Genomic DNA, 27,580 nt, shown 5'->3' on the forward strand with positions numbered 1-27,580 from the left:
TATGGCTTCAAATGACAAACGGATGTTATTATTATTCACTTCCGGGTGAGACTAATCGGGCGCCATCTTGTCTTGTTCGCGAAGAAGTAGAAGCATCGAAAGGGTTGGAGAGGTATTATAGGAACGGTGGCGACACGGTGTTCCGGAATCAGAGTGGGTAAGTGGTGGCGAACGATTAGGCGTGGGGACTTTCCGGGTCATTAGAATCTTCTTGGTTTCTGTGGCGAAGGTAGCATAACTTAAACACGTAGGCTGCGTACGCTGCTTGGCGCGACCGCTGGAACCTCATCTTCCTTAAAGCGGTGGCGTCCGCCTGACTTGGTGAATCATGGCGCTGCTCCCGGTTTAAAGGAAATGTTCGTATTAAGGAGAGTGCTCGCGACCTCTCCCTCTACCTGTGAGAGTTCCCTCTAGGAAGAGAAGGGAGTGATTGTTGGGCTCCCGACCGGCCGTTAAGCACTGCGCGTGCGCAGTGGGAACCCCCCCCCCCACCCCGCTTATGGGGAGGGGGTGCAGGGGAGCAGAGGAGGAAGGGGCCCGGACCTGGACCTTCTCTGCTGTGCACCTCCGATTCCGCAGGCGCAGCGAAGGGCAACTGTGTCCTTTTAACTAACTACAGTTAGGTTCCTTAGTTTGTATTAATGTGTTTTTAAAGTCATAGACACTATGTGTTAAGTAAGCTTCGGGAAAGAAGGAGGTAGCTTCCAACGTTTCAGTTTTATTATCCTGTGATGGATATTATTGTCATCTGAACATCATGGGTACTCGACACATTTTGGTTGTTGGTGGTTAATTCATAGAACAAAATAAACTTGGAATTTCTGGTTTGAGTGCAGCAAGGCAAACGCAACAAAAACCAGAACCTTGAAGGTGTTTTGTAAGGTGTTACGTGGCTGTAGGTAAGGTAACAGTAAATCAGTTCTTTTAAGATGGTGTTGATTGAGACTGTATGTTAAAATTTTGTTGTTGTTGTTAATAGACTTTGCTTTTTTAGGACAGTTTTGATTTACAGAAAAATTGAGCAGATAGTACAGCTTTACCATATGAACTACCCCCCAACCCCCCTCAGAGAGTTTTTCCTATTGTTAACATATATTAGTGTGGTACATGTACATTTGTCACATTGAATGGACCAATATTGACACATTATTGTTATTTAAAGTCCATAGTTTATTCACATTTCCTAAGTTTAAACCTAATGTCCTTTTTCTAGCCCAAGATCCTATTTAGAACACCCTATAACATTTAATTGTCATGTGTCCGTAGTCGTCTTTGGTTGTGACAGTTTTTCAGGCTTGTTTTCTATGACTGTTACAGGCTGAAAATTCTTACAGTGAAGACCTAACTTCAGTGCCTCAGAATATGACTGTATTTGGAGACAGGGTCTTTAAAGAAGTAAAATGGGGTCGTTAGGGTAGGCCCTGTGTGCTATAATGGTGTCCTTATAAAAAGAGCAGTACACAGAGGGAAGACCACATAAAGACAAAGGTAGGAGACAGCCATCTACAAGCCAAGAAGAGAGGCCCCAGAGTGAAACCCACCCTGATGACAGTTTGATCTTGGACTTCTAGCCTCCAGAACCATAAGGAAATAAATTTCTGTCGTATGAGCTACCCAGTCTGTGGTACTTTGTTATGGCAGCCCTAGCAAAGTAATACAGTGACCTTGACAGTTTTGAGGGGTACTGGCTAGGGATATTGTAGGGTGACCTGCTATTGGAATTTGTCTGATGTTTTTCTCATGATAAGACTGGTATTAGGGGTTTTGAGGAAGAAGGTCACAGAGGTAAAATGCCTTTTTCATCACATTCTATCAAGGCTACATACTATGAACATGACTTATCATGTTGATATTGTCCTTGATCACCTGCTTGAGGTAGTGTTTGTCTAATTTCTCCACTGTAAAGTTACTCTCCTCTGTCCACTCCCTCCTTTCCATATTGTACTCTTTGGGAAGGAAGTACCTTTGCACAAAGGACACTTAAGGAGTGGAGAGTTAAGCTCTCCCTCCTTTAGGGTGGAGTATCTACATAATTTATTTGGAATCCCTCCGCATGGAAGATTGTCTCTTCCCTCCAATTTATTTATGTCAGTAAGGATTCAATAGATATTTATGTCATAATTTGTGTTATAATCCAGTAATACTTTATTGCCCAGATTGTTCCAGTTTTGGACATTGGTAGCTCCTTCAGTTGTCTACTGTGCACCTTTGACATGCCCCCATCTTCCTCCTCCCCCCTTTTTTCCCCTCCCCCTTTTCCCGAGCATCTTCTTACTTCCTGGCACTACAAGATGCTCCAGGCTCATTTTGTATATTTCTTGCCCTAGTTCTAAGAATCAGCTATTTCTCTAATGATCCCTGATTCCTTTACTTTGTTAGAGAATGGTATTAGAACCAAGACGTGTGCTTTTTGCCACTGAGGGGTTGTTTCCTTTAGGCTTTTTACATTTCTTTTTTTTTCTTCCAAATTTATTTTTCAATTATCACTTTTTTTTCGGTATCTATAACCAAACTATTCAATTCTCCAATATTTTTTGACTACCTTTCTTGAGCTGCAGACTACAAAGTATTTCAATATATACTAAAATGCATGTCACATCAAATATCAAAAAAGGTTACTACATTTCAAATAATTACAAGATTAACTTTGTTAGTGCCATTTCCACCTAATCTGAATTGATCCAAATGATTTCTTTTTGACTTTGAGATCCATTACCTGGAGTGTAAGACTGAAATGGCAGGGGAGAAGAGGATTGTTGCGTTTTGTGGTTTCTAAACTTTGTGTTTGATGTGAGAAACATTTCATTATATGCACCAAAGGATGGGTGTGTTACTGTATTTCTTTGATTTTGAAATTGATGCTTAAGGGCTTTAAAACAAGCACTACAGTTTCATTCTCATTTATCTGTCACACAGTCTAAGGGATGACTTTTGCAAATATTAATGTTTGTCATTTAAGCAAGTAATTTTAAGAACCTCAAAGCAATGAATGTTCTAATATAGAGTCATGTAAGAAATAAGATAAATGACAGTCATTTCTGGCTGTGTTAGTTTCTTAGGGATGCTGTACCAAATTACCACAGACTGGCCTTAAAACAACAGAAATTTGTTCTTTCACAGTTCTCCAGGCTACAGATATGACTGAAATAAAGATTTTGGTAGGCTCATGCATGTGTGCTCCACAGCCCTCTCTCTTTCTCTCTCCCTCCCTCCCTCCCTCTCTCTCTCTCTCTCTCTCTCTCTCTCTCTCTCTCCCTCTCCCTCTCCTTTTCTTTTCTTTTCTTTTCTCTTCTTCTCTCTTCTGTCTCTCCTCTAGGGGAGGATCCTTCCTTGCCTCCTTCTAGTTTCTGTTGGTTCCCAGCAATCTTTGGCTTTCCTTGGCTGTAGACACTTTATTCCAGTCTCTGCTTCTGTAGTCATGTGGCATTCTCCCTGTCTTGTGTCTTCTTCTAAAAGCACTAATCATTACTGGATTAGGACCTGCTTTAATCCAGTATGACCTCAACTTAACTGGACTACGTTTGCCAAGACCCTATTTCCAAATAAGGTCATGTTCACAGTTAATGGGAGTGGAGGTAGGACTTCAACATATCTTCTAGGGGGACACAAGTCAATCCATAACACTGGTCAAATTCATAAACTAGATTTTTATAGCTCTGTGCGATAATGTGCATAATCTGCAGCAAATCCTGGTTGTTGATCTTTCTGTTCTTCCCAAATCCCAGTTGTTTCCAAGGAAATAGCAATTAATTTAATCCTGTAAAGGGAAAGTCTTGTAGCCTGGCTCATCAATAATCACATTTCTCTAAACTTGAGAAATGGAGCTTAAGAATCTTTAAAATTAAAGCTAAAGGAAGAATGAATAAATTGGAATTGATTTTTGATGTTATAAAGTCAGAGTAGCAGTACTAGAGTTTCATCTTCATTGTTGAATATTAATATATTTACTTGATAATAAATTTCAGTGAATGAGTAAAATGTTTTACCACTTAATATGGGCAAAGCACTTTGGAGAATTCAAATAACTATTAAGACATTTCCACTGCCCTCAAGAAGATTCTCGTTTGAGCCAAGACAAAACACGTGAAGATTTTCATGACCAGCTTCCTGATTCTTCGTATCTTTAAAAATCTGTAGTAGATTTATTTTAAAAAATACACACTCATGGTTAAATAATTCAAAGAATATAGAAAGATAGTGAATAAAAAATTAACGTTAACTCATCTCTGTTTTCCCTCTCCAGAGCTTACCAATTTTAAGAGGTTTTTGGTAATGTAGGAATTTTCTATACTAAATTGTGTTCTTCTTTAAAAAAAAGGAACTTCAAGTGGCATCATTATTCATCCTGTATCACATGATTTTTTTCACTATACAATTCATAATACAGTTCGTACATCAGTGTATGACAGCATATAAAAGTCTACTTTATTCATTTTAATGGCTGAATAGGAGTCCACTGTATGGTTCACTCTTATCTCACCTACTGCCCTTTGAGTGTCACTGAAAGCAGATGTTCACTGTTACAGACATGCTGCAGGTTTTTGAGTTACATGGTGTGTATGCTCATCCATGGTTTTAAGTCCTTGAAGTGGAGTTGCTGGGTCAGAGGGATGATTATTTACAATTTTGATAAAATACTTTAATGCTAACTTGTCTTCCAAAAAGACTGAACATTTGGTGTTTTACCTACACCCTTGTTCAACACACCCTCTGTAGCCAAATAAAGTTTCTCAATTGCAGATTTAATTGAAGCATTTTATTAAATAGCTTCTAACTTCTTACTTCCTTGACTTTTACTGTTACCTTCTTTGCTGTGTTTTATTCTGCTCTGTTTCTCACAGTTTTACATCCTTTCCATATTTTTCTCAGCCTAAGTGTATCAATCATTGTATTTGAATAATAGCTTCTATAAAAACTTTAGGGGGAAAAGAGCTTTGGAAAGCATAGTAAAACTAGAAGCGGTTGGTTTTAACAAACAAAAATGGCTACAAATAATACAGATCACTCTTGAAAATATGGAAGTAAAAGCTCTTTGTGCGTAGGAAAACATGGAAGTTTTTGTTTTGTTTTAATAAAAGCTGCAACCTATGATGTTGTGAGAAGTAGGGACATTCCAAAGATAAAATGAAATCTGGATAAGTCTTAGATTGCTTTAAGAGAAGAAAATGGAATTGAGTAGAAGTGGATTGGCTTGATCACCTGTCCCCACCCCCAGTTGTAAACTTGAGTGCTATCAAAAACAATACTGAGAAAATCTTAGTGGTGATATTGACCACTACTTATTGAAGCTTTCTGTGCCAAGTTTTTATATGTTTCCCATTTAATCCTCACAGTAACCCTATGAGGTAGACATTTATTACATTCACCACTTTACAGATGAGAAAACCAAGGATTAGAGAGTAGTTAATTTGCGCATATTCACACAGCTATTGAGTGGTATAGGCAGGCATCATGAACCAGGGCTTGTGTTCTTAAGTCTAGGTGACAAGTGGTAATCAGAAAACTTAAAAGGGGAATTGAAAATGTTGGCCATGATAACCATTAAACAGGAGTAAGTAAAAGAAACTTAGTTTAGAGTGATTTCTAGAAAAGTAAATCTATGTATTGGAAATGATGATAGGGAGTCAATATACATCATTTTCATCATTAAAGTGGTTTTATTGTGTGCACATCTATTTGCAACTCCAGTGCGCACTGTGTAGCGCTAGTTATAATGCCTACATTGTATGAGTTTACAACCTGCGACAGAAAAATCTATGCAGTGAACTCTGATGTGCCATTAGAGCTTTGGAAAACATAGCAAGCTCTGCTTACACCAGCTTTTTTGGTTCTCCTGTATATAGGTCAACAGCTTTCTTATCATTAACCTTTAAAAGAAAACAGGGAAAGAAGAACCTGTAGACCATTCGTTTCTTCATTTGTTGCTTAGTGACTGCTGGTCACTTGCTTTAGGGCAGCAAGAAGCTGTCTGGTACCTTTGGAAGATAAAAAGATGAATACATTTGTCTTTCTATCAGCTTTAAAAAGGTATTAATCTGGGTATTAATCTGAGGACTTCCCTGGTGGTCCAGTGGCTAAGACTTTGCCTTCCAGTGCAGGGGGGTGCAGGTTTGATCCCTGTTGGGGAGGTAAGATCCCACATGCCTCATGGCCAAAAAACCAAAACATAAAAACAACAGAAGCAATAATGTAACAAATTCAATAAAGACTTTAAAAATGGTCCACATCAAAAAAAATCTAAAAAAAAAAAAATTAATCTAATGGGAAGAAGATGAAACCGTTTGAGGGACAAGTTGTTCTCACCTTGCTGATGTAATTTTTAAACTTAGAATTCCATAGAAAAATCTGAATTTATTACCTTATTTGTACCATTTAAGTTCATATCAGATGGATGAAATCTTTTAAAATGTTTGTTGTTCCTTTTTTTCTCAGCATATATGACAATTCCTAAATTGCTTGACATTATTTTGTATTGTTAATGAATTGTTCAAGTAAATAAAAAAGATATTTTTGAAAGAAAAATGTTTTTAAAGCTTTGCCTTCTCATTTGTGATGTACCTGTTTCCCTTAACTTTATAATGGTAAATCTTTTCTCATTATAAAATTAATGGAAGAGAAAGTTCAAATTAATTTGGAGATGATCACACTTCCGTGTTGCATCTCTAGAATTTATTTTTATTAGTTCAAATAGCTCTTCATAATTTAAGTGCAAACATACACTTTTTTTTTTTTTTTCAGGGCATAAGTAATCTTGCTGCTATGCTTCCAAGCTGTAGTTCTGAATCAACCTAAATTTTAAACAGAAGGTGAACCTCTGAGGTCAGTCAAAATAGCAGTTGGTATTTCTTCTGGGTGTTCCTCTTTATTTATTTAGTTACTTTTTAATTAAAGTTAATTAAAGTTTTCAAGAGTGCTAATGAGTTATTGGTCTTTAAAGGGCTTTAAAGGTATAGTAAGTATTTTTAGCTTGGAATTGATACCCAGTACAGTTGTTGGCCTCAGGTGTGGTACTATTTAGTGCCTATTTTGCCATATTCTAATAATCCCATTATAATAGAATATATTAATACAACTAGAAGATAAGTGCACTTGACTCGTAAGTAAACAAGGTATAACAAAGGAATGCATCTTTCCTAATGTACAGTGTTCTTCAGTTGAGAGGTCAGGATCTGCCATTGACAGAACTATGTAACATTCTGAGAATGCTGCAAAGACTGTGGTTGCAAGCTCTAAGAGCCTGGATTGTAGTAGCCAATTGTATTAAAGTTGGTGTCTGTTACTTCCTTAATATCTGGCTTTCCCACTTTTTGTGACCCTGCAATAAATACTAAGGCGTAGTTTTGTATTATTTTTAGAATAGAGGAAAGGGTCAGTCTGACAGGATTCATTTAGTAAACATTTATTTAATGCCTGCTACGTGCTAAGTCCTGGGGTACAAAAATGAAGAAGCATACTCTGCTTACTATGTGTGTCATTGGTACTTGAATAGGGTTGTATATCAGTGTTGGATGAAGTACAGAGATAAAATGACTGTAAGCATTTAAAACTTTTTATTATGGACGTTTTCAAACTAGTTTACAGATAAGTAAACTAGTGTGATGAACCCCCCTGCCCCCATACTCATCACCTAGATTTAATAGGTATTAATGTATGTTTTTCCCCTCTACTTTTCCATGTTAATTATATGTTAAGAAACCTGGTCTTGGGTAGTTCCCTGGTGGCCTAGTGGTTAGGATTCTGGGCTTTCACTGCCGTGACCGGGTTCAGTCCCTGGTCGGAGAACTGAGGTCCCACAAGCTGTGCGATGCGGCCCCCCACCAAAAAAAAAAGGAAAGAAAAGATACCTGGTTTTGTGGACTGTCTCACCTTCTAGATTTGTCTGATTGTTTCTTTTGATACTATTTGGCCAGTACCTTTTTCCCCTAATAATTCCTTTACACTGAAAGTGAGAGCTGAAAGCTCAGTTGGATTCAGGTAAACATTTTTGGTGAAAATATTCATAGTGCTTCTGGGGATGTAATTTTGTATCTCGTGAGGAGACACTTAATAATCTGTAGGGATGATATTTCGGCAACCTTTGAATTTTTGATTTCCCATCAGCTTTTCTTCAAAGACTGCCTGAATCAGCTGTTTTTATTAGGTTTGACAATATGGCAATGTTCTAAGTCTTTTCTACCTTATGCATTCATTAACTATAATTTATAAGGAAGAGTTTTCCTTCATTAGCTAGAGCTATCTGGTTACCCTCTTCAGTGAGCCTTGGTTTGAGGGAGGCTAAATCACTTTTTTTTTATAATCTTCAAAATAATTACATTTCCAGAGAGTTATATTGGGAAAAATTATATTTTCCCCCTTTTGAGCTAAATTGAATAGAGCTGTGCTTGCCCCCAAACTCTTGACATCAGCATTAACATGAAATTTTATACTCTTGCTTGCCAACTAAAAAATTCCAATTGTCTTTGGCAACCTTTTGAGCAGAATTTTAGAGCTCTGATCACATAAATGTATCATCATATAATAATTTCTGATGTGTGAGCTTTAACATTAAAGAACACTCATTCTCATTTTTAAGCTATGTTTATTTTGTTGAAGACAGAAAATCAGATACACTTTAAAAGTCAGGATGTGGGATCAAGGAGGACAGCCTTGGCAGCAATGGCCCTTGAATCAACAACAATGGATGCAGTCATTCCAGCACCAGCAGGATCCAAGTAAGGAAACAAATTGAATTTGGGGAACGGGGGAGGGGGTTGTCTAGAGATGAGTGGGACATAGGCACTGGAATTAAGGGAGGTACAGTTGGGATTGGTTTATTGGATCATTTTATGGTCAGATTTTAATTTTTTCTTGTAAATAATCTTACCTAGCATACATATTAGGGAATGGATTTCCCTTTGGAAGATTTCCTCAAAGAGTAGAAAGCTTTATGTAGATTTTAATATTTTTAAAACTGATTTAGTTCTTGTTTTCTAAAGAAAGAGGAAAGTCTTAAATGTGTTGCTTAATCATACTTTTGTTAATTCGGAATCTTAAAATTCCATGTAGATCATAGTCAACTGATGGTATGCTGTATCATTTTTAAATTTCTCTTTAATATGGAATATTTCAAGCATATACAGATGTAGAAACGAGTATAGGGAGCCCCCATTTATTACTTAGCTCCTGCAGTGGTTAATTCGTAGCCAATTTTAACCTGATATGACCCCTTCCACTGTCCTGCCTTTACTGGGTTAATCTTATCCTATTTCTTTTTTTTAATAGCTACATAGCATTCTGTTATAGGACTGTACTGTAATAAATCCACTTTTAGATGATAGATTGTCTGTGACTTTTTGCTTTTTGAAGTCATTCCCATAATTTTGTATATGTACCATTATTACTTGTCCAATTATTTTCTTAGGAAAAAAAAATCTAAGAGCTAGGTTTGATAGATCACAGTTGTACATTTAAAAGTTTTAGATGTACATTGTCAAGTTTAACTTCATTTTCATCAAAAGGTATGAGAATATATTTATTTAATCTTTGCTAAACTGAGATGTAAAAAACTGTATCTTAATCTACTTTGTTTACTTTATTAATAGAATTAGATCTTAAAATGGTAACTAGATATTTGATGAAAGGAGGAACTTTAAGATAGCAGAAACAATGAATTTTGAATAAAGAATGGCTAAGAAGTTGTTAAGGAGATATATTTTGACTAGAGAAGGGAGTTAAAGATGCTAAAGAAGGGTGACTGAGAAGGAACAAGAATAGCTATCTATATTCACGTGAGGTATATAGGATCCAGAGTAGACCTGGATGGGACCTGTTAGAGAAAGAGTGAGGTTAATCATTTGTTTTTATAGTGGTTTAAAAAAGGAATAAGAGTTTAAAAAAAATCAGTAAACTTAAGGTGCAGGGAATAAATTTTCTTATGAGTTAATATTAGAAATTGGTTAAGTGTTTTTGTGGATGTCTTAAGTAATTTTCTGAATGTCTTAAGTAATTTTTATTATTTTATAGCCTGAGTATGGGTTAGTTTTATGTATTATTTTCAACTATAACATTGTGTAATATTTAAAATCTCTAGTAAGGAATAACTGAGAAGCTTGTTTTACATAGAGGCACTGTTTTTTTAGCTCCTACATTCTGAATGCCAAATTCTGCTATGTTAAATTATGTTAGGCCAGATTGACTGGGCTGCATTGGCTCAAGCTTGGATTGCCCAAAGAGAAGCTTCAGGACAGCAAAGCATGGTAGAACAACCACCAGGAATGATGCCAAATGGACAAGATATGTCTACAATGGAGTCTGGTCCAAACAATCATGGGAATTTCCAAGGGGATTCGAACTTTAACAGAATGTGGCAACCAGGTTTGTTGTTTATGTTTTCCAAATTTTAGGGCTATTTTTAAAATAAAATGAGGATTAAAATTAAATTGTTTAATTTGCTTAGTTTTATGACTTCTTGAAATTAATGCTTCTTAAAGACTAGGCAGTTTCAATTATATTTGACCTTGAAATTTTGTGGTTAAAATTATTCTATACTCATCTGCTAGCATTGTGGCACTCAGTTTGATTCTTTTCTTGGTTCTTCATTCCTAGGCTGACAGGGGCTGGGAACACTGGAAACCTCACTTGGCATCTAGGGAAGAGAGCATTCTATGTCTCTCTGTTGCAACCTCTGGCCTTTTCAGCAGCAGCACTGGCAGAGCAAAACATGTCTAGTCTCTAATTAAAGAAAAATTGTGTCACTATGTGACAAATTAGTCTGTCAAATATACTCTGCCCCTACCATCCACCCATCTCTCTCTTCCCTTTTTTTCAGATAGTGAAGATCTTCCATAAGTTTTTATGTTTATTTTTTTTGTTTGTTTGCTTTTTTACTTCGCAGTATGACTAGGTTCCTTGATGCTAGTTCAGTTTTCTATGACTTGTGTTATTAATTATTTAACAGTCACTTCACGTTTTTATAGGTGAATCTTATTTTGATTATGCTAATGGTGAAGTCATAGCTCCTTTTCTTTATTAGTACTTACTATTGTTTCTCAATGTAAGAATGGAAAACTCAGGAAGTAATCCTCTAATATCACTTTTAAAAGAATAACGAATATTCTAATCTTTAATACTGAGAAGTAGTTCATTTCTAGTTTTCTGGAGTCTGTGCCAAATTTTCCCACATTTGAAAATGTTTTGGTTCCTAAGTTCATCAGTGATTCACCCTGGCATTCCCACTTCCCCAACCCACTTCCCCAACTTTACTCTGCTGGTGTTCTTTGTGTCCCAGGCAAGTGATTTACCTCTGTGTGCCTCAATTTCCCTTCCTGAAATTGGCAAAAATAGTACCTGATTTCTCCCTACCTCACAGGGATGTTGTGAGGATAAATGTGTTCATGGAAGAAAGGAATTATATAAAAATCTCAAGGTATTATTTTTATGGTATTGTTACTGAACAGAAATAGAAAAATTCAACAGAAGATTGCTTTGGATTTTGTTATGTTCATTAAAAATAATTTTGGGCATTTGGTTTCCATTTGTTTAGGATATGAATTAGAGTGGAAGTTAGCTCATTCGAATTATTTATTAGATTAATTCATTGCTTATTTTTAAGGTATGCAAAAGAAATTGGACCAAGAAGTCATAAATTTTTTAATCTTTCTTTACTGAAAAATGTAGCTTTCTTGAGATCTTAAAGATGTGTGCTGATTTTGTTATAACCCCTGTTGAATGTTTTTATGCCTAAATCCTGAATAGAATGGGGAATGCATCAGCAGCCCCCACACCCCCCTCCAGAGCAGCCATGGATGCCACCAACACCAGGCCCAATGGACATTGTTCCTCCTTCCGAAGACAGCAACAGTCAGGACAGTGGGGAATTTGCCCCTGACAACAGGCATATATTTAACCAGAACAATCACAACTTTGGTGGACCACCCGATAATTTTGCAGTGGGGCCAGTGAACCAGTTTGACTATCAGGTGAAAGATATTTTGTTGCTTTAATATTGTAGATGTGCACGTAATCCATTCTTTGGAGGTGTCTCATCAAGAGTACCTAAGATATGTGTTTCACTTTTCAGTCTTGTACAGATAAGCACATATTATGTCTCAAAAAAAGTTATCAGTTTTTGAGTATTAAAATCATTAGATTTTTATTTTCTGGTTTTTGATTTGCTTAGGAAAATGGTATAAAGGATTGTTAGGGAAAAATTTGGATAAAATGCAAAATGTGTAAGTGCAATAGCTATATGATGTTTTGTTTTCTAATTTCAAGATGGTACCTTTAAACATTAAATAAAGTTTAGAAAATGCACGGTAGTTGAATACATTATTTATCAAAAATTATGGTTAAGACATGAATAAAATACATGAAGAACATAGATCATCTTCCTAAATGCAGTTCCTTCTGCTATGTAGAGTTAAGACATTTTCTAGTGTTGTCGTTTTTTTTCCATTCTGACATGACATGTTAATGGAATTGTACATAATTTTCTTTGTAGCATCTAATTCATTCCTAGGGACATAGAACTCTATGGGGAATAGTGTCATTAAGAGGGGCTATATTTTCTCTAATCACTCTGCCAGGGTCCACCCTTAAATTATAGTGCTAGGTGTCATTTTGAAATAATTGATTGCAATCGTTACCTTTAAACTGAGCTATCATTTAAAATTTTGGGAAAAACCCATGTTATTTCACTAATTGTATGGATAATGGGCATAATCGTAAACAGTATTCACCTTGAGACAGTAATCCTCTTAATCATTCAGATACTTTTTGTATATGAATATTTGGTATACAGATAGGACAGTTTCTCTTTGTTTTGAAAAAATGTAGTAGTGGGGAGCTTCTACTTAGACAACATTTGCTTGGTAGGTCCCCATGCTAACAAGACAAAGAGCTCTGCTGGCATCTGGCTTAGAAAAGCATCTGAAAATGGCAAAATTACAAAAAAAAAATATAATGTTATGATTCAGTAGCTTTTATCTTAGCTTAAAATAGATATTTCTTGCAAGATGATAGAAATAAGTTCATAACTAGGAAGTTGGAATTGATTTAAAACTTTTTTTTCCTGTGGTTTTCTAGTTACAGAAAAACTGGCATTTATTTGATTTCTTGGTAGTGGAAGGATATAAATGGATTCAGAATGAAAAAGCTCATTTATATATCCTTTTTTATACTTCTTGAATATAGTATATTATCAGCTGGATTTTATATGGCTCTTTGCATTTACGTAGGCAGAAAATCTTTATCTTTCTTAGGAAAAGTAAGCCTAGGTTCTTGGGGCTACAGAAATATCGGTGGATATTAGAACCATGGAATTCTTGGATTTGCTGCACACATGGATTTCTACTGTCCCAGTTCATAACACACGTGTGTCCCAGAGAGTATGTTGTATTAATGTGAAGAAAAATAAACTGCAATACTCTTTCAGCATGGGGCTGCTTTTGGTCCACCGCAAGGTGGATTTCATCCTCCTTATTGGCAACCAGGACCTCCAGGACCTCCAGCACCTCCCCAGAATCGAAGAGAAAGACCATCATCATTCAGGGATCGGCAGCGCTCACCTATTGCACTTCCTGTGAAGCAGGAGCCGCCACAAATTGGTAGCTATTTAAGTTTAGTGAACCACAATTGGCATGATTTTTTGATCATGTAAAAAGGATGTTTTATTTTCTTAAATTGTTCTAATACTCTGATATGTTAGGAAATGATACTTTAAAATCCTATCTTTTTATAGTCATAAACCTTAAAATTACAAAAAAGATGCATGCTATCTAAAATCTTTAAAGTTTTGAATATGTTTCTTTAAAATGAATCTTTACCTTAAACTCCAGGTTTTGTGATGAAATTTAAATTTATTGTGACCATAGCATGTTGATATTTCTTCAATGTTGATAGCTACATTATGCCAGTATATGATCAGTTCCCCCTTTAAAATCTCCTGTTCTCTCTCTATGGACTCTTTGCACTCTCAGTTCATCTGATAATACTGCTGTCAGATTAATTTCTTTATTTCACTTTCCATAGTGTTTGGCAGAAAATTTTAATTTTTAAATAACATAATAGAACTAGTCTATTGCAACTGACAAGTTACATATTTATGTTCCTTTTTATCTGGACATCCAAATCTAGCACTTAAGTCTTTCTCTTTTTTTTTTAATCACAAAGTAGACATTTTAGGAAGATTCTAACTTCTGTTTTAACTTAAGGAATAATATTAGTTCAGATGAATTCTTACTGTGAAGGCTTGTGGTTTTGTTTAATTCTGTTCTGTTTTCACATTTTAGGAAGCAGCATAGTATAACAGTTGGCTGTGAATTAGCCCACATCACTACTTATTGTCTTTGTAACCTTGAGCACATCACTTAATCTCTTTGAGCCTCGGTTTCCTCACTTAAAAAGAGATGGAGTAATAGTAGTGCTCTTTTAGGGCTTTTGGGGATTAAGAGAGATGATGGACTTCCCTAGTGCCTTGGCACATTATAAGCATTAAGGCAGTGTTCACTCTTGCTATTAAAATTGATGATTTTAAAGAAAATCATTATGTTTAGTGGATTTTTTTTTTTTTTGGCGGTACGCGGGCCTCTCACTGTTGTGGCCTCTCCCGTTGCGGAGCACAGGCTCCGGACGCGCAGGCTCGGCGGCCATGGCTCACGGGCCCAGCCGCTCCGCGGCATGTGGGATCTTCCCGGACCGGGGCACGAACCCGTGTCCCCTGCATCGGCAGGCGGACTCTCAACCACTGCGCCACCAGGGAAGCCCTAGTGGATTGTTTGTATTACCACTGCCTTGCTGGAGAATGATAGTATTTGTCACTAGCACTCAAGTGGCACCAGAATTATTTTTTTTTAAGTTACAAAGATTGTAGAAATTTAAGAATAAGAAACTCATGCATTTACAATTTTTACTTAGCTGACTTATGAATATTTTGTCCCACGTGAAACAGATGCAGTAAAACGCAGGACTCTTCCAGCTTGGATTCGAGAAGGTCTTGAAAAAATGGAACGTGAAAAGCAGAAGAAGTTGGAGAAAGAAAGAATGGAACAACAACGTTCACAGTTGTCCAAAAAAGAAAAGAAGGCTGCAGAAGATGCTGAAGGAGGAGATGGCCCTCGTTTACCTCAGAGAAGTAAATTTGTAAGTAGACACTCCTGACATAAAACTCCTTGTGACATCTGTGTGAAAAGTTAGTTGACTTTTTCTGTCTTATTTGACTTGGTATGATAATCTCTAGGTCCATCCATGTTACTGTAAATGGCATTGTTTCTTTTTTATGGCTGAGTAATATTCCAATGTGTGTATATGGAATATTACACATGCACACCACGTCGTCTTTATTCATTCATCTGTCAGTGGCCATTTAGGGTACTTCCATGTCTTGGCTACTGTAAATAGTGCTACTGTGATCATGAGGGTGCATATATCTTCCTGAATTAGATTTCATCTTTTCTGGATATATGCCCAGGAGTGGGATTGCTGGATCATATGGGAACTCTATTTTTAGTTTTTTAAGGAACTTGCATACTGTTTTCCATAGTGGCTGCACCAATTTACATTTATAAATATCATATGATATCATTTATATGTGGAATCTAAAAAAAAAGATACAAATGAACTTATTTATACAACAGAATAGACTCACAGACATAGAAAAACTTATGGTTACCAAAGGGGAAAGGTGGGGGGAGGGATAATTTGGGAATTTGGGATTAACAGATACACACTACTATAAAATAAACAGCAAGGACCTACTGTAAAGCACAGGGAACTTTGTTCAGTATCTTGTAATAACCTATAATGGAGAAGAATCTGAAAAAAATATATGTATACTGAATCACTTGCTGTACTCCTGAAACATTGTAAATCAACGATACTTTAATTTTAAAAAAGTATTGAAATAAATAGATATTAATTTAGCTTATACAAAAGTATTAATGTCCTTGAGATTACTTTCAGTAAGTATATTGGAGATTGTTTTTATGTATGTATTGTTGAGGGTAGTAAGGAGAAAGGGGACAGCAAATTTATAAAACATTTCATTCCAGAGAGAAATTATTCATTGGGGTGCTAGATAATAGGCTTTACCTTGACAAACAAGTCTGTGTTCTTTTGTTGTAGTACAGCTAACTCCCTAGTGATGGACTATAAAACAAAACTATACTTACACCAACGGATGTAATAGCTTTCATAGTTTTTGACATAGGCACTGAAAGTAACAAAGTTTTAACTCTTTAATAAATCTCCATCAGTGGGCTTCCCTGGTGGCACAGTGGTTAAGAATCCGCCTGCCAGTGCAGGGAACACGGGTTCGAGCCCTGGTCCGGGAAGGTCCCACATGCCGCGGAGCCACTAAGCCCGTGAGCCACAACTACCGAGCCTGCGTTCTAGAGCCCGCGAGCCACAACTACTGAGCCCACGAGCCACAACTACTGAAGCCCGCGCACCTAGAGCCCATGCTCTGCAACAAGAGAAGCCACCGCAATGAGAAGCCCACCTGCAGCGAAGAGTAGCCGCTGCTTGCTGCAACTAGAGAAAGCCCGCGTGCAACAGTGAAGACCCAGTGCAGTCAAAATAAATAAATATTAAAAACTAAAGAACTCCATCAGTTAGATGGCATTGAGTGGCTTAGAAATTTTTTTGTTTAGCAGCAGTATGCTCCTAGATGGTATGACAGCCACAGCACTGGCCAGTAATGCAATTCAGGAAATGGTTCTTCCTCCCAAGGCCATTTTCTGCTTCAGCAATAAGTCTCAAAGACAGCAGATTAACTAGACTTAAGCAGATTGGCTTTGCTTAAATTCCATGAATGCCATAAATTACTTCTATTTTTTAACAAAAGAACCGTGCCAAAGATGTGATTTTATTCTGGGTGTTATATCGGTAAGAAACAACAGGCTGCCACTATTAAAGTTTACCTTTAACAAAGAAAAAAAAATTTTTTTCAAAAGACATGAAATAGTGGATTTTCAGGTTTGATGTTTTTTTTTAAGTGTCAAAAAAACTGGAGATTATCCTCCCTCTTCTCCCTGGTGCTTTTGGACTTGTGTCACATGTATCTTCCCCTGGTTCAAATAGTCTTTCCATAGTTGTATTTAGGTGATCACCTTGTCTTTTACTTAGTAGGATTGTTAGAGTGACTATGGAATACTTCTTTGCCTAAAGAAGTCCCCTTTTTAAGGTATGCTCTCTGGATACTGAAAACCTAAAACCATTCAGAGAGACAAACTGCTGGTATTTCCTCTATCTGAAGTAGACCTCATTTCTTGCTTATCTGTCTGTTACGTAGCTAAAAAAAGCAAATTTCACTAGCTAGCTGATATCTGGAAACTGACTTTAGATTTTTAAGTCACATGATTTTAGGTAAATAGCTTACATTTACAGCTGTAAAAGTTACACTGAGGGCTTCCCTGGTGGTGCAATGGTTGAGATGCATGGGACATGGGTTCGTGCCGCCGTCCGGGAAGATCCCACATGCTGCGGAGCGGCTAGGCCCGTGAGCCATGGCCGCTGAGCCTGCGCGTCCGGAGCCTGTTGCTCCGCAACGGGAGAGGCCACAACAGTGAGAGGCCCGCGTACCGCAAAAAAAAAAAAAAAAAAAAGTTACACTGCATAATATGACTGTGGTGCATTTATCCAAAATTCTACACGCCACTCATGTCAGGACCATCATATATAATGGATATTAATTAAATCAGTCTCTGGGCCTGATGTGCTTCTAGTTATTTATAAAATAAGGTAAAACTTAGAAAAAAAATTGAAAAATAATTGAAATTGATTCTCATAAGTCATCTTGTAGTCTTAATATTTCCTCTCAGGTAACATTTTAAATTATCAAATGAAATCTATAGCACAAAAATGTAATTTAGAGAAATTTCATTTTTATATATGTTTCATAGACTTTAATTTGGGTTTTAAAATAGAATATATAAGATAATTATTTTATATTATAAGCATGAATTTGGGCTACCCGAAAGTGCTATTACTTTTTTTAGGATAGTGATGAGGAAGATGAAGACACTGAAAATGTGGAGGCCGCAAGCAGTGGAAAAGTCACCAGAAGTCCATCTCCAGTTCCTCAAGAAGATCAAAGTGAACCAGAAATGACCGAAGAAGAGAAAGAGTATCAAATGGTAGAATGTTAAATTTCTTACCTTTACCATGTACAGGCTTAAAAAAATTTTTTTTAATTGAGGTGTAATTGACATGCTACGTTATATTATAGGGTTTATCTTGTTTATAATTTTTAAAATTATTGGTTGGCTATCAAACTTGAGAGAGAACTTGTGAAACAGTTATAAAATGTATATTTGCTGGGTGATAATGTCTGCAAAATCCAAGTAACAATGCAAAATCACAGCTTATAAAGCAGTTATTTAAGCACATTTTTAATTAAACAGTGTTTTACTACATGAGACCCAAGAGAACATTTATTATTTATTATTTTTCTAAAATGTGTGTTTTGAATACTGAAAAAGATTAAAAGGCTGCGTAGAAGTATAAATTTAGGAAGCACTGGATTGAACACAGTTAAACATATTTCTTCATTGCAAGATTTCTCAAAGACTTCAGTGCCTATAATGTGTATTGTCAGTTTCTGAGTTTGGGAATATAATGTGCTGCGTTTCTCATATTGAAAGACCAGTGATATTTGAAATGTCTTTAGATGAAGCTGATTCAGTATACTCTTATTTTAGTAGATGAGTAATCTGAATCCCAGAGAGGCCCACATTTGAAACAGCTGTTGGTAGCCAAACCAGTGCTAGAATCCAGCTCTTATTTCAAGTCTATTGTACGCTGTGCTATAGTAATCAAGAAAAAAAGGACTTCATCTCACAGAATGGAATGACTGCCTTTTTGTTATTTTCCTTGTTTTTTTCCCCTCAGATTTTACTTTGAGCTGAGGGTTAATGTAAGTTCCTAAGTGACATGAGAAACTAGTATTGTGCTGCTTACTAATAATATTATTAAATGAAGGGATATTCCTCTCAAAACACTTGTGGAAACTTTTATTAATAGGGACTTGAAAAAAATACTTTGTCTCTAGAATTAGAATTCAGTTTCTCTACTATACAGATAAATTCATATATATATTTTTTAATCCACATGATTTTAAAATTTTTAAAGTTTTGATAATACAGTAATTTTCAAGATACTCTTTTCCTTGGAATAGCTGGTCTGATCTCTTCTCTAAAAATGTTTTATAAAATGGCTTTGCCTTTTAATTTTTTTGAAAATGTCAAACTATCAGTAGCTAGAATAAATTAGAAAAAAAATATAAAATATCCTTCCTTAGATGTTGCTGACAAAAATGCTTCTGACTGAAATTCTACTGGATGTCACAGATGAAGAAATTTATTATGTAGCCAAAGATGCACACCGGAAAGCAACGAAAGGTATATTGTGGGTGTTCTTGGTTCTCTTTTTCTGGGGGTCTTTTGGTTTTGGTGGCTACTTTGGACTTTTTTTGTTGTCCTTGTTGAATTACTAGCAGATTTTGAATATTCTCTTGCATGTTTTAACTCTTTGGGAAAGGTTAGATTTGTAGACACCATATTAAAAACTATACAGATACTTTTGTTTTATCCAACCTACCTGAGCACAGATTAGCAGTTTTGCTGTTGTTCTATAAAATGTATTGTGGAAAATTCTTGATGTTCAATTTCACCTGATTTTTTTTTATATATATAGATACCATGGTATTGGTATATGATTTCTAATACAACTAGTTTGCCTAATGAATTATGAACCTTCAGAATTTTCACAGTTTACCACTTACAATTTTTACAGAAGCAGCTAATGTCCCCCCCTCCCATATTTTTAGTAACACTTAAAAAGTATATTGAAAGAAAAATTTGAATTATGGGCCATACCTAAAAAAAAAAAAAATACCAGTGTACTGGTCAACATTTTTCCTCATTATCAACCAATTACAGCTCACATCAGAATTATAATTTCAAGGCCAGACATGCTACTGGTTTAAAATGAATGTTATGTTTTTAATGTTTCTTCTCTCCCCAAAAAGCAGCAATAGTAGTAGATTTAACAATACCATAGACTCTCATGACTATGAAATCGTGGCTATTTGTGTTAACATGTTGTTCCTGTTGTTGATGTGATACAAAGCTCCTGCAAAACAGCTGGCACAGTCCAGTGCACTGGCTTCCCTCACTGGACTCGGTAAGTATTCTCCTTATTTGTGAGAGGGCCTTAAAGGGAAAAATGACACTTACCTGTCTCTCTACGTGTTCTGTTTTGAAACTGTACTAGTCCTACACAGTTTATAAAATTTAGGTTTTAGGGTTATAGCCTCTAAAAGGTTTTTTTTCTTTTTTTTTTTTTACTAAAGCATTCACAATGGGATTATTATAAATGTGGTGGCTAATTCATAGTTTATTAGTACAAGTTATAATAGTTCATAATTTAGCCATGATAGCATTTAAGCTCACTTTCAGAATTATTACATACATGCCGTAGGGAAAAACCTATCCGCTATTGCTCTTAAGGACCTTTATTTAGATTGTGTTGCAGCAAGTCAAGTTTTTACATAGAGGAAAGGGTTTATCTTACAGCATGATAGTAGTGATGTGTTCGTAATTTGCAATTTGCATGATATATTATCAAGTATATAAGAGCTTGAATTTGCCTTTTCCACATCATCATTTCAAATTAATATTTGTGAGGGTCAACAGAAATGGGTAAAACCAAATGCCCATGTGATTTTGTTATGATTACTATTTAGATCACTTCAGGGTGGGGAGCAGTTTTAGCACCAAAGCATTTCTGCATCAGTGAGAATTACAGTATTCCAACTTTGTTAGGAAAAAAATATTTAGCATCCCTTGGATTTCTAAGCTTTGAATAAAGAAAGAGTTAATTTTAGAAATATTTTCAGGATCATCATAAATTTGAGTAAGGTAGTTTGAATTGATTATGCTTTAGTAAGGCTTTGTTACTGCCCTATTAAATGGCTTTGTTGGTTAGCATGGACAGTAAGACAATAATTTTCAAGATTCCCTTATGGTGAGAAATATATGAAATATTCTTGAAAGAATAAGAAACTAAGTATCAGTTTTCTTGAGGATTCTGTGTTCTCCTTAAGCATTGTAATTTATACTCCTCCCCACCCCGAATAAGCATATTCTTCCAAGAAAAAGCAATGAAAAAAGAAATGAGCTTTCTTCTCGGACCTTAAAAAGTTTTTAGTGCCTAGAATAATTTTTACATATGATAGACTGGGCTTTATGCACACAGGTGGACTGGGTGGTTATGGATCAGGAGACAGTGAAGATGAGAGGAGCGACCGAGGTTCTGAGTCATCTGACACTGATGATGAGGAATTACGGCACCGAATCCGGCAAAAACAGGAAGCTTTTTGGAGAAAAGAAAAAGAACAGCAGCTGTTACATGATAAACAGATGGAAGGTATATCTTTTAGACTCAATGTTTGTACAGTTCTGTTCGTATTTCTTTTTTTAAATTTTATTTATTATTTTTTTTTGCGGTACGCGGGCCTCTCACTGTTGTGGCCTGTCCCGTTGCGGAGCACAGGCTCCGGATGCGCAGGCTCAGCGGCCATGGCTCACGGGCCCAGCCGCTCCGCGGCATGTGGGATCTTCCCGGACCAGGGCACGAACCCGTGTCCCCTGCATCGGCAGGCGGACTCTCAACCACTGTGCCACCAGGGAAGCCCCATATTTCTTTTTATTTTATAACCATCTTAGAAATACCAATGATAGAATCAAGGCTAGATTATAAATAATATGTGATGTAACTGAAACTAAGGTGTTTTGGCTCATTTGCAGTTTTTATCAAAGTCAGAATTGATTGTAAAAAGTTATAGTTTATAAAAGTTTTTTTGTTTTGTTTTGGGAGACATTAGTTCCATTGGCTGTAAGTTAAGCTATTTAGTGTATTTTTATTTCTTATTAAAGTTCTTAACAGGACTACCCTGGTGGTCCAGTGGTTGAGACTTCATCTTCCAATGCAGGGGGTGCAGGTTTGATTCCTGGTCAGGGAGCTAAGATCCCACATGCCTCAAGACCAAAAACCCAAAACATAAAAACGAAGCAATGTTGTAACAAATTCAATAAAGACTTTAAAAATGGTCCACATCAAAAAATCTTTAAGAAAAAAAAAGTTCTTAAAATGAAAAAACTTTTGAAAGGGGAAATATATTGTAAACTATTGAAAAGTAATTTGTGCTAGCATATTTAAGGATAATAGAGGACTTTTTAGAAGGTTTTTTATGTAAAATGCTGTACATGTATACAGTTCTTAGTTTATATAATGATACTAGGAATAATGAAAGAATATTTATTTAGAATTTCTTTTTTGAAAAATCTTATTTGGACAATTTGAGAAGTAATTATTAAGAGTTAACAGCCAAAAATTTCCTATAAATTACTTACTTACCTTCAAGTTGCCTTACTGTACAAAAGGGAAATCTTTTCTTACTTGCTTTACTGTACCTCTACAATTTGGTACTCTATTGCTGTACTGTCCAGGAAGGCAGCTAACTGCATGTAGCTATTGAGCATTTCAAATGAAGCCAGCCCAAATTGAGATGTGCTGTAGGTATAAAATACACACTGTATTTCAAAGACTTTACATTAAAAAAAAAAAAAAGCAGATTATCTCAATATTCTTTTTAACTGATCACATGTTGAAATGATAATATTTTTTATATGTTGGGTTAATAAAATATGAAAATCAGTTTCACCTGTTTCTTTTTACTTTTTAAATGTAGCTGTTAAAAATCCCTGAATTGCTTATGCATTCTATTTCTGTTGAACAGTGCTGCTGTATTTTTGTAGTCTGATAGCTTGAAATTTGGTAGCATGGGAGTTTTTTCATTGCACGTTTGCCTTTCTTACTGTTTTTGTCTTTTTCTGTTTCAGAAGAAAAGCAACAAACAGAAAGGGTTACAAAAGAGATGAATGAATTTATCCATAAAGAGCAAAATAGTTTATCACTACTAGAAGCAAGAGAAGCAGATGGTGATGTGGTTAATGAAAAGAAAAGGACTCCAAATGAAACTACATCAGTTTTAGAACCAAAAAAAGAGCATAAAGAAAAAGAGAAACAAGGAAGGAGTAGATCAGGAAGTTCCAGTAGTGGTAGTTCCAGTAGCAATAGCAGAAGTAGTAGTACTAGTAGTACTGTCTCTAGCTCTTCATACAGTTCTAGCTCAGGTAGTAGTCGCACTTCTTCCCGATCTTCTTCTCCTAAAAGAAAAAAGAGACATAGTAGGAGTAGATCGCCAACAATTAAAGCTAGGCGTAGTAGGAGTAGAAGTTACTCTCGCAGAATTAAAATAGAGAGCAATAGGGCTAGAGTAAAGATTAGAGATAGGAGGAGGTCTAATAGAACTAGCATTGAAAGAGAAAGACGAAGAAATCGAAGTCCTTCCCGAGAGAGACGTAGAAGTAGAAGTCGCTCAAGGGATAGGCGAACCAATCGGTCCAGTCGCAGTAGGAGTCGAGATAGGCGTAAAATTGATGATCAACGTGGAAATCTTAGTGGGAGCAGTCATAAGCATAAAGGTGAGGCTAAAGAACAAGAGAGGAAAAAAGAGAGGAGTCGAAGTATAGATAAAGATAGGAAAAAGAAAGACAAAGAAAGGGAGCGTGAACAGGATAAAAGAAAAGAGAAACAAAAAAGGGAAGAAAAAGATTTTAAGTTCAGTAGTCAGGATGATAGGTTAAAAAGGAAACGAGAAAGTGAAAGAACATTCTCTAGGAGTGGTTCTATATCTGTTAAAATCATAAGACATGATTCTAGACAGGATAGTAAGAAAAGTACTACCAAAGACAGTAAAAAACATTCAGGCTCTGATTCTAGTGGAAGGAGCAGTTCTGAATCTCCAGGAAGTAGCAAAGAAAAGAAGGCTAAGAAGCCTAAACATAGTCGATCGCGATCCATGGAGAAATCTCAAAGGTCTGGTAAGAAGGCAAGCCGCAAACACAAGTCTAAGTCCCGATCAAGGTAGTATACTTTTTAAAGTATTTTGTCTGATTTTTAAAAAAAAAAATTTGACTGAATTTATGCAAAGTTGAAAGTGTCCTTTCTCTCTCTCTCTTTAATAAACTCAGTTTGGTACTTGATAAATGATCATAGTCTTAAGTAATTTTAGAAATCCTATATAATATTATTTATTTGAAAATTGCAGATTCTTTAGTATAAAATACATTTTTATTTTTAAATTTTATCTTTTCCCTTTCTTTTTTTCAGATCTACAACCCCTCCCCGTCGTAAACGCTGAGGAATGATGTGGCAAGAATGCCATGATGTTTAAAAAATTCCATGAGTTTTAAGGGCTTGTCTCATTATAGAGGCACATTGTGGCTGTGTAGGTGAAACCAGAATTTTTTTTTTTTTTTAATCTGTAAATAGGTGTACTTTTTCCAAATGCTGCTCCAAGTTACTTAATAGGATTTCTTTGTATTACATTTTTTCAAAAAATAGTGCATAATAAGACTATAAACATGCCATTCTCTTTCAGCTGTAATGTTCTTAAAATTATTCTTGAATGTACTGTGATGTCAATAAAGCTCTTTAGTTCATTTTTGTTAACCTCTTGCACATTAATTTTATGATTTTAATCTAAGGAACGTACTTTTATAAAAAGGCAGCTGGAGTTTTGTATAACAGATTTTAAAGGTACTTCCTCTCATCTCCCCCAAAGAAAATGGTTTTAAATTAATAGTTTGTCAAAATCTGTAAATTGTACCCATGGATTTTTGTCAAATTTTAACTATAAGGGTGTAGAAGAGGGCCAGAAATAGATCTTTACGTTCATTTGGAAGCATTTGACAGCTTTCTAAACTTTTCTTCCTGTTTTGGGGATTTTCAAGTAATATGTTCTCTGTGTGTATAAAGTATGGTTCACTCCTGTAAAATGAAATTGCTGGATTCAATCAGAGCAGTGCACCATTAGAATTATTTATAAGGAATTACTGTGTTTGACAGTAGCAGCAGTGCAAGTCTGGAACTATATTCTGCAGTTTCCCACTTCTGTTTTAAAGCATATTTTAAACACTTTGGGGTTACTATAGAACTAAAACTCACAATTTGATATATTTATTTATATTTTTAAAGTATAATATGACCTCAGCTCAGTGGAGGAATACTGTATTATTCAGGTTTGTGTCAGTTTCATAACATTAAAATTTGGTTTTGTCAGTTTCTTAAAATTATGATCAGTGAGTGGTCTAGCAGTTTAAGGCAGTCATAACTTATGAGTAAAACGAGGCTCTGCAGGCACTGAAATGCTCAACTGAAATGCTTTTAGGGTCCACTTTATATGATTACTCACTTATGCCACAATAGATAAATCTTTGAAAACAAATGCTTTTAAATTTTAAGTTAAAAAGGAAAAAGCAGGTTCAGGTCACAAGAGTTTTAGAGTATGCCTTGTTACCAGCAGTAGTTCATATTAAAGTAAGCCAGGTTTTTGCCAAGGTCAGTGTTTCCTCAAAATGAAGGTAGAAATAGACTTATAATAGTGTGCTCTTGTACCTTTACATAGGTTCTTAAATAATTTTTAGCAGTTACGCATTTATCTAGAGGAAGTCAACTGTGAATAAATGCATGTTTACCAAAATGATTGTTTTACAGTGCATTTAGTTCTGATATTTATTAAGTTGACATTTCACACAATAACTTTTAAATAGTTTGGAATTCTATATAGTTTAGACATCAGTCACATCTGAGATAAGTAAAGGAAAATGTGCAATATTTTTTATGTAGGTGAGCTACCACAGTGTACCTAATTGCGGAATTATCTGATTAATTTGTAATAGATAAGTTGTATAACATTTTCATATCTAAAGATGTTTTTTAGATCAATCTCAAGTGAAATAATATTTTCAGAATAAAATTCTACAGAAAAAGTCTACTGGCTATGATATGCACATTTTTAAGCAAGATATGAACTAGAGCCAAAAGTAGCATTTGACAGTTTGATTTACTCTGCCATAATATGCAAGCTTCTTATCTGTAGATATTTTTTAAAACATAGTCATGATGTATGTGATTATTAGTAAATACATCAGTATTATAATTAGATATTTGGGTTTTCAGTTTAGAGAATTCATCATTTCACTGACATTAATGGAGTATGTTTACCTTGAATGGTAAGATTTTATAAATAGGGCTTCCATGATTTGGGATGTGAATGCTAAAACTTATACGTAAGTTAATTAGATGTGTAATTTGGTTATGAAGTCTTTTCTAAAATGATACCACCAGAAAATTAATAGATTAATTTTTTGAGACAATCATTGGTCTGGATTGGTTAATAAAAACTGTCTTAAGAGGTTTTCTTTTCAAATATTTCTAGTGTATTAATCATACTTGTTTTTGTGGAATGGGGGTAAACCACACCATTAAAAGAATAAAATGTAATTTGGAAAGAGGTAATTATAAGATTTGTTTCAGGCCCCAAAATATAAATAAAGATTGGTGTGGAATTTCAGTGTATATGTTTCCTGCCCTTGTAAAATGTCTTTTTGAAAAAGCATCTGTTTCTAATGGTATAACACAATAGGTGAATCTTTTTTTTAATGTCTGAGTTATTTTGTTTCTTCAAAGGAAGATATGAAGTATAAATAGTATTTTTAATTTATTGAAGTTTCTAAAATGTGCAAAGCATGGTTTAGTGGAAATAGTATTAGATTCATTGGATTGTCCTGCCTCTGCTGTTTGATATATTTTGGGCAAATCACTTAATCACAGTGGAACTCAGTTTCTTCAGCTGTATAACGGTGGAATTAGATTATCTCTAAGGTCTTAAGTTCTTCAGTTTTAAGTAGAATTTGGTTGTAATGTCTAAACCTTATATGAGAAAATGGGCTTAAAATAACTTAATAGCCCTTAAAATAACTCATGTGTGATGAGTTACATTGATACCATGAAGGTTTACTAGGTGTCATCCATAGAGTTTTCCTATAAAAACACATAAATCTGCCACATTCTGATTGTGGTAATGTTAAGATAAAATTATCTTAAGTTACCAATTTATTGAATATACGGAATTTTGTAAATACAAAAATTTACCAGTTAAACCTAAGTGGATGTAGTAGTGTTATCATTTCAAAGAGGTAAAACTGTGTTAGCTATAAGGGAGCACTTAACCCTTAACTTTAATGAAAAAAGTTTATATAAAATTGAATTTCAAAGTATTAAATAGATATTTAGTTTTATAGCAAAATAAACTGTAGACTCTGTAACACGTTTATGGGTGAGACCATGGGGATGATCTGAGAAATATCTCACAACAGCCATACATCGCATTATAGCTGCTGTTCCTCCAGTACAACTTGGGTTTAAGTGTCATTGGAAGAGCCTTTTATTGATATTTGTAGAGAAAAGTACTGCAAGCTAGTTTTGCTTTTCTGAGCCAAACTAGTGGGTATTTAAGAGGCTTTTGTTTCCTATTGGTATTAAGGCAAATCACTGATTGCCTTTGTTGAACTGAAAATGTAGTGGAGAGGCTCTGAAGCCCAGTGAGGGGAATCATTCAGAGAAAGTACATGTAAATCAAGCTCTTAGAACTTTAATCATACTTGCACTTTGCTTTTTCCTGCGATCTGTCACTCCA

The 27,580-nt window shown here is 35.4% G+C and overlaps 1 protein-coding gene across 7 annotated transcripts; it reads left to right on the top strand.

The window, feature by feature from the left end:
• The first annotated feature begins 52 nt into the window (after nt 1-52).
• On the top strand, nt 53-26,777 carry PNISR (PNN interacting serine and arginine rich protein). 7 transcript variants are annotated; one of them, XM_060030199.1, is made up of 13 exons: nt 53-157; nt 6,739-6,819; nt 8,573-8,711; nt 10,165-10,353; nt 11,734-11,957; nt 13,412-13,583; nt 14,927-15,117; nt 17,973-18,110; nt 19,274-19,373; nt 20,104-20,157; nt 21,232-21,402; nt 22,878-23,964; nt 24,211-26,777. In XM_060030199.1, the coding sequence occupies exons 3-13, from the start codon at nt 8,624-8,626 to the stop codon at nt 24,239-24,241; spliced, it is 2,445 nt and encodes an 814-aa protein (XP_059886182.1). In that variant the 5' UTR covers nt 53-157; nt 6,739-6,819; nt 8,573-8,623; the 3' UTR covers nt 24,242-26,777. The 7 variants fall into 7 exon arrangements, with proteins under 7 accessions (XP_059886182.1, XP_059886180.1, XP_059886181.1 ...); XM_060030197.1 differs by having other exon boundaries at nt 8,593-8,711; XM_060030198.1 differs by having other exon boundaries at nt 8,597-8,711.
• Nucleotides 26,778-27,580: the final 803 nt, after the last annotated feature.

This window comes from Delphinus delphis, chromosome 14 (genome assembly GCF_949987515.2).
Source record: "Delphinus delphis chromosome 14, mDelDel1.2, whole genome shotgun sequence".
In the NCBI taxonomy this organism is placed as follows: Eukaryota; Metazoa; Chordata; class Mammalia; order Artiodactyla; family Delphinidae; genus Delphinus; species Delphinus delphis.

Excerpts from the sequence above, each read along its gene's own strand:
- PNISR (XM_060030199.1), top strand. The coding sequence starts at position 8,624 with ATGTGGGATCAAGGAGGACAGCCTTGGCAGCAATGGCCCTTGAATCAA. Across the intron at positions 13,584-14,926 it reads GCAGGAGCCGCCACAAATTG|ATGCAGTAAAACGCAGGACT; the intron begins GTAGCTATTTAA and ends CACGTGAAACAG. Across the intron at positions 19,374-20,103 it reads ACACCGGAAAGCAACGAAAG|CTCCTGCAAAACAGCTGGCA; the intron begins GTATATTGTGGG and ends TGTGATACAAAG.